Source organism: Enoplosus armatus, chromosome 20 (genome assembly GCF_043641665.1).
Source record: "Enoplosus armatus isolate fEnoArm2 chromosome 20, fEnoArm2.hap1, whole genome shotgun sequence".
Taxonomy (NCBI): Eukaryota; Metazoa; Chordata; class Actinopteri; order Centrarchiformes; family Enoplosidae; genus Enoplosus; species Enoplosus armatus.
The window spans coordinates 10,917,691-10,930,609 of record NC_092199.1 but is presented as its reverse complement, the minus strand read 5'-3'; the positions used below and the strand labels follow the sequence as shown (position 1 = coordinate 10,930,609).

The 12,919-nt window shown below is 41.8% G+C and overlaps 2 protein-coding genes across 2 annotated transcripts; one reads left to right on the top strand and one right to left on the bottom strand.

Annotated features, from left to right (window-relative positions):
• The first annotated feature begins 523 nt into the window (after positions 1–523).
• On the top strand, positions 524–4,972 carry aldoab (aldolase a, fructose-bisphosphate, b). The gene is made up of 7 exons (XM_070927695.1): positions 524–616; positions 1,867–1,985; positions 2,347–2,613; positions 2,715–2,875; positions 3,354–3,612; positions 3,764–3,963; positions 4,534–4,972. Exons 2-7 carry the CDS (start codon positions 1,874–1,876, stop codon positions 4,624–4,626), a joined length of 1,092 nt encoding a protein of 363 aa, XP_070783796.1. The 5' UTR covers positions 524–616; positions 1,867–1,873; the 3' UTR covers positions 4,627–4,972.
• A 616-nt stretch (positions 4,973–5,588) lies between these two features.
• On the bottom strand, positions 5,589–10,307 carry LOC139303848 (chymotrypsin-like protease CTRL-1). The gene is made up of 6 exons (XM_070927696.1): positions 10,201–10,307; positions 8,815–8,829; positions 8,454–8,613; positions 7,429–7,697; positions 6,496–6,644; positions 5,589–6,258 (listed from the first exon to the last, which is right to left on the bottom strand). The coding sequence occupies exons 1-6, from the start codon at positions 10,253–10,255 to the stop codon at positions 5,926–5,928; spliced, it is 981 nt and encodes a 326-aa protein (XP_070783797.1). The 5' UTR covers positions 10,256–10,307; the 3' UTR covers positions 5,589–5,925.
• Positions 10,308–12,919: the final 2,612 nt, after the last annotated feature.

Here is a 12,919-nt window from a genome sequence, read left to right as displayed (position 1 = left end):
TTCAAATGACCTCTGGGTGCTGAGATGCTCTTCTCAGCTGAGACAGCAAATTTTAAACTAAGTGCACATGAATAGTGTATGAAATTTTGAATCATTACAACATACAGTAATTAAAAATACCTTAAACTAGGACGTGCACGGTGCAGGGATGTGCTTAGAAGATGCATCATTTTGTTTAAGGTGGATGTAGAGAACACTGACATCAAAGTGAGGCTAGTTTGCCCATGTCGCTCTTTATCAAATATTTCGGGGTAATATTTTCTACCCATCTACTTACCTATTTGTACTCTACCTTCGCACCACATTTCTGCTTGTCGTTCCCCTATACTTCCCACCCTAACTGTCCCTCACTCTGTCGCTTTCTCTGCCATTCACTGAAACACTCTTTGCCCTTTCGCTGGCTGCTCACCACCATGTTACTCCGGCCCCAGTCTCTCTGAATGTCACGGGCCATCTCTGGTTGCGTCCTGTTCTTTTTATAGCTGGGCAGCTGAAATGTGAGGGGTCACAATGGGAGGATAAATACAAGGGCCAGCGGGCTGGAGGGTTGTCGCAGACGAAGGCAGAATCTTCTCCCTCCCTCTCTCTTCTCTCAGCTCTCCTCCTAACCTCAAAGGTAAAAGAACAGAACGTTTGATTGACAACTATGAGAAAAATACATTACTTTAATTGGCTTTTTGTGCTACCTGTTGAATATTTTGTTCTTATAAAGCATGGCCCACATAAGGGAGATATAATGTTTCACGGATTCTTCGAGCTTAAACAAATTTGTGGTTACCACGACAGCTGGAGCTAAATGAGTGTCACATTTAACCTACAGATGTCTGATACACTAAAACATACATTCACTATTCACTAATGAATTGCTTTACCTGCACTCTAGTTCACTCTATGCATGACAATTCACCCTCAGTATGATATTAAACAGCACAGCAGATGCCATTATTACTGAGCCGTTTAGCTCATCTGTCTTCAGTGCATCACTTGTTGCTGCTACGCCCTCCTTTATCTGATGCAAAGTTTCCACTGTATTCTTTCTGAGCAGTCAGTGGTGACTCAGTGGTTTGACTAAGCTCTTGTAAATGGCCATTTAAAACTGTCTAAATGTGTCCAGGCTGTCTGGTTATCAATCTTACTGTAGAGTACGAGACGTCTGAACAGTGGGGTGTGAAGCCGCACGTTTCTCTTTCACGTAATGCCTTGTTGCTGAGCCTTAGCACTTTCATTGCCTTGCAGTTGTACGCTGTTTATATTTAGTCCAGCCTATTGATAGTGCAGGCGCAGACAAGGGGAGAGAGGGAGGGCTGTGTGGAGGAGGTGTGGGATAGAAGAGCAGGGAGGAGGAATGGGGAGGGAAGGGGGCGGTGGAGGGGAAGTAAAAGGTCAGGGATAAGAGGCTAGAAAATGGAATAGGTCATCCGCATGCTTGTCATGATTTTTTCAAGGGTGGTCAGATACGTGGAGGGTGGGGCAGTGGATTGTGGAGGGCTCGCTGACACTGGATCCCCTGTGCCGCTGCACATTGTGCCTGGGGTGTCGTGTGTACCCCCAGCTCAAGTGCCTTATGGTACTGGAGCAGTTATAGCATCAACAACTGCAGTCACACAGTGGGGACAACAGCTGATGTTTAAAATGACAGACAGGATATATAGTCAGCCTTGTGTTTCACCACTTCCTTCACACATTCTACCAAATCTTCCGCCCCTCTTTCATGAAATAGATTCCCATGTGCTCACAAGAAGAACCACAACTTCAAATGTCAAGCTTTGCAGTTTTGTTGAACTTTTACCCTCTGCATAATTTATAATAATAATAATCAAGTTTTTACCTTGTTATCTCATCCTTTGTCTTCCTCTTCCTAAACAGAGTCAGGATGCCTCACGCATACCCCTTCCTCACTCCTGAGCAAAAGAAGGAGCTCAGTGATATTGCTCAGAGGATCGTTGCTCCCGGCAAAGGAATCCTTGCCGCAGACGAGTCCACCGGTAAATCATTTCACGAAAATCAATTTATTTTTCATACTGTAGTTAAAAAGAGTTTGAGGTTTTAGCAGGGCCAACAGTCATCTGAAAAGGATGTAGATTGACTCATTAAAGGGTCTGCCAACAGTCTATAAAGCACACAACAAATCTGGCAATTGCACATGTGATAAGGACGTTATTAAAAACCAGTGTGAAACAGTCATGAACATAGTTAGGTTATGATCATGACTGGCTTAAATGTACATTTCCCAGAACTGAACTGGACATTTTCCGCAAATGTCTGCAAATGCTCACACAAACACACCAGTGCAGTCCACACATGGATCCAGTTCTTTTATCTATCTCATGTCTCCGCAACCTCTAGGCAGCGTGGCCAAGCGCTTCCAGAGCATCAATGCTGAGAACACTGAGGAGAACAGGAGGCTGTACCGCCAGCTCCTCTTCACCGCTGATGACCGCATCAAGCCTTGCATTGGTGGCGTCATCCTCTTCCACGAGACCATGTACCAGAAGTCCGACGATGGCAAGACCTTCCCCCAGTACCTCAAGGACAGAGGCATGGTGGTGGGCATCAAGGTCGACAAAGGTGTTGTCCCCCTGGCCGGAACCAATGGCGAGACAACCACCCAGGGTGAGCGAAGCACGGGTGTCGACACAAAGACAGCAATGCGTCAACATCTTTTAATACTTTTGTCTAACTTATCTGGTGTGTCCTCTCCCTCCTTTTCACAGGTCTCGATGGACTGTATGAGCGCTGCGCCCAGTACAAGAAGGATGGTGCTGACTTTGCCAAGTGGCGCAGTGTGCTGAAGATCACCCCCACCACTCCCTCAAAACTGGCCATCATGGAGAACGCCAATGTCCTGGCCCGCTATGCCAGCATCTGCCAGATGGTAAGACACAACAGATAGATCCTGAAATCAGTGTGGAGCTCTATGCATACAAGTTATCACTGGAAAAACATATTCTTTTGCCAGTCTGTGTGGCTATTATGTTTGTTTCAGTTTATATCTAAAACGCAGAACGCAGTTCAAATGCACTGTTGTTACAGATAATAATGCCAACTCACCATTGAATTCCATTAGGCCTTTTTTTTCTCAAATCATATTAGTGTTATCTACTTCTACTGCACGCTGAGAGATGAAGGAGCCATTTTAACATCTATTCTATCTATCTATCTATGCTATTCTAATTGAAATACTCACAGGTGTAGTCTCTGTTGTAACTTCAAACAATTAAATACAACCTCTTCAAAAGTGGACCCAGATCAGAACCACTGAAACACATCATATACCATATGTCCCCACTGCGGTTCTTATTTCTTGCCAGTCATGTTAACACAGTCACTCTTTTTGTCTCTGCCCTCCGCAGCACGGCATCGTCCCCATCGTTGAGCCTGAGATTCTCCCTGACGGCGACCACGACCTGAAGCGCTGCCAGTACATCACTGAGAAGGTCCTGGCCGCCGTCTACAAGGCCCTGTCCGACCACCACGTCTACCTGGAGGGCACCCTGCTCAAGCCCAACATGGTCACCGCCGGACACTCCTGCTCACACAAGTACAACAACCAGGAGATCGCCATGGCAACTGTTACCGCCCTGCGCCGCACTGTGCCCCCTGCAGTCCCTGGTGAGCTGGACTCATTTGCAAACTTTGCAGAGACAAAGAAATTATAAAATCTTGCTTATTTCCTCAAACATTGAATTCTTGATTGAATAGCCTGCATGACATTCACTCAAAGAGACATGCATTCCTAAACTCTCATGCTCTTCCTGTTCAGGCATCACCTTCCTGTCTGGTGGCCAGAGTGAAGAGGAGGCCTCCATCAACCTGAACGCCATGAACCAGTGCCCTCTGCACAGGCCCTGGGCCCTGACCTTCTCATACGGCCGTGCCCTGCAGGCCTCTGCCCTCAAAGCCTGGGCCGGCAAGAAGGAGAATGGAAAGGCATGCCAGGATGAGTTCATCAAGAGAGCTCTGGTAGGTTTGAATATACATAAAAATGTTAAAGGTCCCATATTATGCTCATTTTAGCGCTATATTTTTATTCTGGGACACCACTAGAGTAGCTTTGCATGATTCACAGTTAAAAAAAAGTCCTTATTTATCTTCTACAGGCCCTCAGTTCACCCTCTGTCTGAAACAAGCTGTTTTAAACAAACTGAACAACCTCCAAAAACTTGAAGAGTAGTCCAGAGCAGAGTGGTCGAATAACTTAGACAGACTGAGCAGGTGGATGGGCGTCCCTGTACTTGGTGGGTGTGCTATGCCTGGAGCAGATGACCTGCTGGCAGCGTGGCTGAGGGTCGTGACTGCATAGTTGTGATATCACAACCTTATGGAAGTCCTGACAGTTTCTGAATAAGGACCGTGTGCGTTTCACCTACTCTCACAGTATTTTTACAGCACCCAGACCTGCTTTATAATCAAAAAAGACATGGAAATCACACTTTCTACCTTAGGGGACATCAATGATATTAAGATATAATGACGTGTTACACAGAGTACTGTATTGTGCATTCAATAATACTGTCCTTTTGTCTCTTACAGGCTAACAGCCTGGCCTGCCAGGGCAAATACGTTGCCTCTGGAAGCAGCACTGCCGGTGGAGAGTCACTGTTTGTGGCTAACCACGCTTATTAAGCATGGACACTCACCAAGTCCCTCTCCACCTTCTTCCCATCATTATTACATCACCATGGAAAAGGCCATCCTCTCAGGCACCACCTATGGAACTGCCTCTCCACTAGTGAACAGCACTTTTACAGCATCTTGATAGAAAGCAAAAGAGAAAGACGGAAAAAATAAACTTTCCTTTGGGTTGTTGCTGCAGCGAGGAGATTCTGAAAAAATGTTCTGCCTCCATTCCCTTACCTTTTATTTTTAAACACTGTTTTTGCACAAATTACACTATTTTTTTCCTTGGTCTGAGTCCACCAAGTGCAGTATATGATTTATACTGGTACCTAGAATAAAATATTTACCCTAACATGCTGCTTTACTTCCTTTTTGAGCTTTACTTCCCTTTGCACGACATTATTTGAAGGTCAAATGTAAAAAAACAGTAAGAATTTGGAGCCACTGTAGTCTGATAATATAACTTTTACTAGCAAAAGAAAATGGTAAAAGCCAATAAATAAGAGATCAGTACTTCTTTCTACTGAATATATCTCTTCACTTGAGACCAAAGACATCTTGGACTTTATATGAAACCTGAATTGATAGCACCAAAATGCGACACCTAAACTTAAACTTGTACTTCCCATTACAGGAAAATGTTTTCCAAACTGAAACCACATCTATTCGATGTCTGTAGTGTAGTTACTGATTTCTGTCTCAAAAGATATTTCATACAAGATATAATGGTATGACCACAAAATATGATGGATTATTATGGATTGAACTACACAATGCCTTACAATAGTGAGACTGCATTTTGTGCTGCTATTTAAAGGCTCTATAATTTAGAACGCAGGACTTTCACTTGTAATTGAGTATTTTTATATCAAGGATCTGAATATTTCTTTCACGATTGTACGTAACGCCAAGTCATTAATTATTTATCGGTAATATCTATACCAGCAGTACCAATTCAGACAAAATCCATTTATTTTCTTTTTTTTTCGTTTTAATCAGATCCAAAGAGTCTTTGGTTTCAACCCATTGTGACTAATAGAGCAAAACAAACCTCATTTTATTATTTGTTTAAATATTGTTTTAATTTGTTTTAATTAATTGTTTTGCGGTGCAAGTGATAACATGAATGGCGTTATAACATTATCTATAAAGTGATTTCTCACAGAAGATGTATGTGTTAAATAAATTACATCAAATTACACCAATAGAAAGTGCAATGCAAAAAAAACGTTGATTTACATGATTTAAAAGGAAAACATCACACAACAGAAGACAAAGTTGAGAAGTTCTTTGCGCAAAGCTGTGCTATAGAGCTAAAATGTGCTGCAGGAACACTGTCATTAATATGACAACGAATCCAAGCTCCGTTGCAACGGCTGATGCTGCGGAAGCTACTGTGGTTGCATTGTCTGTGCTGCGACACACAAAGCCGCTGTCTTGGTCGATGCCACTGGAGGTGAATGTCACAAAGCTAACATTCGCCCCCGCCACTTCAGCCTCAATCCAAGTCTGGAACTCAGACACTCGGGCGTAGACCTCAGGGAAATCAGCCAGGGCACAGGGTACTCCAAAACTGGTAATGCCAGCCTGGATCCACATTGAGCCTTGTTTGCATTGCAAAGGTCCACCGGAGTCCCCCTGAAAAAGGAGAAACAAAACACAAACATTTAATTGCTACTGCTGGTAACATGCACAGAATAAGACTGGAGTTGCCTTGCCTCGGCCTGCACATTCTCACTGACAACAACAAGTTTGTAAGACTTCTTTAACTTCTTCTGTGAGTATGTAGGAGCATATTTTGGGAGTGTCAAGGAAGAAAAAAAAAGTCTGTTGATCTCCTTTCTAAATATTACAACAATGGGTTGTTATTTTAACCTGACATGCTCCTTTATTCTCTTGCCCGGCACAAATCATGTTGTCAGTGATGTTTGCTGCTGGTTCGGGGAGGTAGTTGCAACGGCACTGCTTTGTTCCAATGACAGGAATCTGAACCTGCTGCAGTGAGTCAAAGGCTTGCAAGGGCTCTGTGGGAGCGAGAGAGAGCATGAAATCAGAAGACACAGTGTTTATTTTCCCTTCTTTTGCGCATTTATAAGGGGGTTGTTTTTGGTGGTGGTGGCACTTTTAACTAAAATAACTTTTGTAGGTTGATGGTTTTTTTCGTGTTGTGAGGAAATCCCAACAAGAGAATATCTTTGTATGAACACTACTTTGTTTATGTGACAATACACCCTGTACCCGACTAAACTGACTATTCACATTCAAATATGAATGGGAGGACTGGCGTTTGATTCAGTCTGAATGCAACTTCTACAGCCTACAGCCACACTAGCGGCTCTGTAAGGCTATGCTTGAGGTAAATGCTAATGTCAGTATGCTAACATACTCATAAGGACAATGCTAACATGTTGATGTTCAAGCAGGTATGTTTACTATCTTAGGTTAGCATGCCAACATTTCCTGACTAGCACTAAACATAAGGTACGCCTGCGGCTGATGAGTTATTGGACAAATTAAAGTGCCAAAGTCAGTGGGATTCATCCTCTGAGGACTGTGCGTGTCGGAAACAAATTCTCATGGCAATCCATCCAATAGATGTTTAGATATTGGAGTCTGGACCGAAGTGGTGGTCCAACAGACTGACATTGCTGCACCTTGGGCCACATCGCTAGTTAGCTATAAGGTCCGGCCCAGCTAGACAGACATTTTATTATAGCTCAAACTAGCAATCAACAGAAATGAAAGAATAAGTGACAAAGAAGGCCCTGACAGAAATGAAGTTCGAGTGCAGCCTGACAGGATACTCACCATCCTTTCCAAGTCTGCCCCAGCCGGTGGCCCAGCAGGGAGTGGAGTTGTGGAACTGGCTGGAGTTACTTGCCAGGCAGACAGGCCTGATGTAGTCAGTGAAATTGACAGGACTGCTGAGCTTCATTAGGGCAATATCGTTGTTAAACAAGGTGTTGTTGTAGTCAGGATGGACGATGATCTGGGACACAGTGCGTTTCACCTCATGAACATTAGTTCCAGTCTGAGTCTCTTTTCCGAAGTACAGATTCCATCCAAGAGGTGAGGTTCTGGACAAAAGAATAAATAAATAAAGATTAATTAAATCAACTGTAAATCAGCACATACAGATCACAGTCTCATGTTGCAGGATAACCCAACCTTTTTCCTGCTAAATAATCCCAGGAGAGTATTTCTGCATTTATCCAAAAGTTCCCTTGGGAGATACTTGCAAACAACACACATGAGCACAGTGGGATGTTTTTGTGGAGAACATTGAGTTCCAGTTAAAGTGTTGCTATGATTGTTAAGTCAATTCAATAATCATAATTCTCTGTGAGTTAGATTAACAATGTGTGTGGCAGGACATCCAGTCATGCACTGGAATTCAGTTGAACGCCAGCGAAATCACTGGGCCGATCAGAACTTGCAGAAGCAGATACAATACGGATAGCATGCTCGCTTACACAGCCTGGTCTGCTTCAGAGACAGAACAGTATAGTGAGTTATTTGTAAACTGCAGTTGTATTTTGTACCTTTAAAATGCAGAAGTGCATGTTTAGGTACAGCACAATTTTAAGTGCGATAAGGTATTGGTTATATATGTTGGGGTAAATGCGATGCAGTGTGGTTGGATACTTTAAGATGAGGCATTATTGATAAAGACAAATTCTGCTGTTCCAAGAAAGAAAAGACTCCTGTAATGCTGATGTATGTTCGCACCCTTTTTGAGTACAAATGCTTTGAACATGTGAGGGCCTCTAATGTTTGTAACAGAGACATGTAAGCACAAGAAACGAAACAAGAGCTGATGAGTTTTCTCTTACGTCGGGATGCAATGGGCTGCTGTGAGTACCCACTGGTCACTGACGAGGGTCCCACCACAGATGTGAACACTGAGGTGCATGCTGACCTGCCAGGGCCATGAGCCAGCAGTGGCATTCTCACCACCCACGATCCTTGTGTTCAGAGGTGCCAACCCACAGCCTGACAGAGCAAAGACAACTGCGTGTCAGCATATACAGTAAAGTCAGGCTGATTCGTGTGTGAAGCTAAAAAGGTTTTGCAGTTGTAGCTGTTTTTATTCATAGTTGTTCACATTGTTGTTAAAATGCATCTCCTGAGCTTTTACATCAACAAAAACATTTACATGGCAGTATGGAACATATGAAATGTGACTGCGCTTACCCTGAGCCTTTGACCCTGTAGGAAAGAGAGACCAAAAAAAGTTATTTACGTCTATATGCCTCAATGTGTGTGTGTGTTTAATTGTTAGACCCAGCATGAATAGGAGTATTAATGGTGTAGCAGATATGAGTAACTACAGACACATGGTGGCAGTAGAGTTCTAGTTACGTGGTCAAAGTGGACGAAGACCTTTTCAAATCCCTGCACATGACTACAATATTTTGATGAAATGAAATTGACTAGATGTGGAGCTTTATTGGATTTCTGCCATGGAACACGATGTGCTTTAACGCGGACGGTGTGTTTTACGGTCACACATCTCTGTACAGTTTGATTGTTCTGCAACAGCAGCTGATCCCGGCAACACATTTCAAGTGTTCCAGAGTACACTTGTGCTAATGAGCTCGGTTGTAACAAATAACAATGAAAATATATACACATTTCCTGCATTTTAGAAATTGAAGGTGACAGATGGAGATTTATGTCACTTGAGGGAACAGATACCTGCAAAGTGTAAATTAATGTTTTAAATAGTCACTGTACAGTTTTATATTGCATGATTCATTTCTGTCACATTTGTCTGTCATTTAGGTGTGTTTTGATTTTAACCTTTTCCTTTTCAATTGACGTCTGTCACTTTATCCTCTTAATGTTCAAGTCCACAACATAAACAAAGACGTTTTCCTGGGCGACCAGACATTGTTATTGGAACAGCGGGTGTGTTGACAGGTGACACTATAGAGACTGCTTCAGGATTGTGCTTTTCCAGGCCTCCCCTAGAGAAGGCCCTGTCTTCCATTAGTCACACTAAAAAATGAAATAGTCTCTGTCATTATTTACCACAGGCTGTATAACTTTACAGGAAATTCTGGTGGCTTTTCTTCATTTGAATTTCACAGCTGAAGTTTCCATTCAGGCCTCCTGGACATGCCACAATTGTATTTTGTACCTCTTCCTCTTCCTCTTCCTCTTGTTGTTAACCAAGCTTGATTTGTCTTCATTGTTGAGGACTGTAGCTAAGATGCTACCCTTCTAATGGATTATTCTAATGGAATTCTTGTTATATCAATAAGAAGAAGGGCTGTCCCCATTTAAAAACAACAAACCTATGAGTGGTTTCATTATTGATAATTACCACAATTATAAAATCATTAATTGCTAGCGCTCTACAATACAACAGCCCTGCAATAAACCCTGTCTTAATGAAGCTTATATTCACATCATAGTTAGAGGTGTTTTTAATATTCTCTACTGTGTGTAAAAGAAAAACATCAACATGATACAATCCAGTACAGCACCACCACTAACTACATCCTCGAAAGTGACCATAAAGTTGGATCAAAACCTCTATAGTTAGTAAACTGGTAACTCAGAGTAAAAGCTCACCTTGCCCAGTGAGGACTGCACACATGAAGACTATCCATGCTGTCCAGGCTGCCATACCGTACTGTCACTAACAGAGTTAGTTAGAGTTGGAGTCTTTCTGATTTATCTTTTTGCTTTGTCACTCCTCAACCACTCATGGGCACAGCAAAGTACTGCAACCACGCCCGACTCAAACCCGTTTTTCTCAATACCTCAGGCGCACTTGAATGAACTCCATCCACGATGCCCAAATGTAATGCCTTAAATCTTTCTTTCAAGATACCAAAATGTTGTTGTATTTTTCCTGTATTATGTTGGCTTTTTTTATTTTTTTCAGATGTTTTGCTAAAAATGAACAATTGACTATTCTTCATAATATTCTTTTCTTTCTTTACAGTAACTAATAACCAGCCAACAACAACAACTTTATTCTCCTTGGTATGCTGTCATACATGTCCTGGCTGAGTGTAGTGGTGGTATTTGAGCTACAGTATGACACAGGTGTATGTATACTTTGACCTCTGCTCTCCACATCCTCCCCTAAAGGTGCAGTGATGTTTGATTTTCTTTCTGGAAAGCCACTGGAGGTATTCTGCTGTCAGAATAATATGTATTACATTAAATATAGTTATCAATTCATTAATATGTAATTATGCAATTGCAATAAGCAATTTTGATGTTGCAGCTGGTGAAGGTGGGGCTAATTTTAACAACTTTATCCATAAAATGAAATTACTCAAGTACCTCAAAATTATATTTGTACCATTCAACAAGGAACATTCACTATTGCTTGCAATTAATGTAAAAATCTGCCATGAAAATATTTTTAAGAATATTTTTTTTTTTGTAAAGTAAATAAAACAGCGTAGAGACTTTTCAAAAGTTGTGCAAATATGTGTATAAATGTATATCAGCTTTGTTTTGTAAGCAGTGGTAGTGGCATAATAAATTCATCACTGTAAACTGAAAATCTCATATTTAAAAAGGTTGGTATGTTTATGAATAATATGTTAGGTTAAAAGGTCACAGCAATTACTTAGTTTATGTAACAACAATGGAATCCTTTAAGGAGGTTAACTTGTTATAGGTACATTTAAACTAAGACAATGACTCTCCTTGCAGCTCCACCTTGTTATTATTTGGTTTTAGTCTTGTGTTTTAACTGAATCATGACAAAAGGATGCAGGAAGCAGGAAGTCTAATCAGTCAGAAATATCTGTTTAACCAGAGCTTAAATGCAAGATGCAGAACATTTTACCACACCCTCATTTAGAGGGCTGGATATTTAAAGGTCAGGCTCGAAACAAGAACAAAAAACAGTAATGTCCTGCTGATCAGTTGGTTTACACACATTTTATACTGAAAATCACATTTTACGGTGGCACATACTCATCTTGGCCACCAAATGCAGCAAAATATATTTATGTCTGAATAAATCCATAAATGTCCTTAACAAACTTCCATTTCAAGGATAGCTTAAGCTGCAGTGTGTGTAACACGCCGGCCTAGTTCACCTTGACAATGCATACATTGCAAAATGCACAGAACATGCTTATCTAATCTCACAGTATTCAAATCTTATATATTATTGTCACATTTCTGACTAGCACGCTCAAGTACACACTTCTGCAGTGTTTGTATGCAGATAAATTGCTGCATGGTTTTTGACCTTAAGAAAAAGACAAAAACACCCCATAAATATATACATGTGTATTTTGACACTGGCGTCATAATTATATATATATTGGTTTAAAGCATGATAATCAGGAAAACATCTTCACAATGGCTGAGTTATTTCATTCCTTCCGTCAGCTGGTGTGTCCTCAATCAAACCCTCATGTCCCTCCTCTTCTCTGACGCTCCTGACGTGCAGTCAATCTTTCAGCCTGATGAAAGGAATAAGAGTGTCAGGAAAAGAAAGAAGAGAAAACAAGACGTTGGATCAGGAAGAGTCGTGTTTGAGCTCAAAGTACCAAACACAAACAGGCTAAGGGAACACATTAATCACCTCTTTTAATCACAAAGTCTCACTTTTGTCTCAACCTAAAGAAAAGTAAAGCAGAGAGGGGACGAGAGAAAGGAAAACTTGTGTGACGTCCAAATAAGAAATTAACATGTTCACTGACTGATGAGTGTTCAGACCAATTAAAGTGCAAAGACAAACAGTTTAAACAGCCAATCAAGTTAATGAATATTCAGAAAGGGGGTGAAACAGACAACTCCTTTTCCTACAAACATCAAGCACTTGTTGGCTAAAGATTAACTTCAATCAGAGGGAGCAATCATAGCAGGAGCTGACTAGAAAGATAGACGGCCTGTGCAGACGGGGGAAAAAAGAACCATTTGACTGTTTTTACCCTCTTTTTCTCCAAATTCAACACTACACTAAGTTTTCCCCAGATAGAAGAGAGTTGTAGTCTCGCCTGAGTGTTTGCCCACATAAGCTCAGCGGGATCACCCTCTCCATTTGTTCATGGCAACACTGCACCAATGTAAAGTAGCCCCAAAACCTTGGCCAGAGGCCCGTCTGAATTTTAAGTGACCTGTTTGCCCACTTGTGTGTCCCTGCACATCTCCCTCCTTCTCGCTCTGTCTGTCCTCGCTTATTTAGGAGGACATCCACATATCAAGGGCCTCCCTTCACTCCTCTGAGGCCCAGGGACAATATTTCTTATTTCCCATCTGGCAGGACAAACCCGCCCACTGTCACCTCATAGCTCTATATAAGACAGCAGAGGGG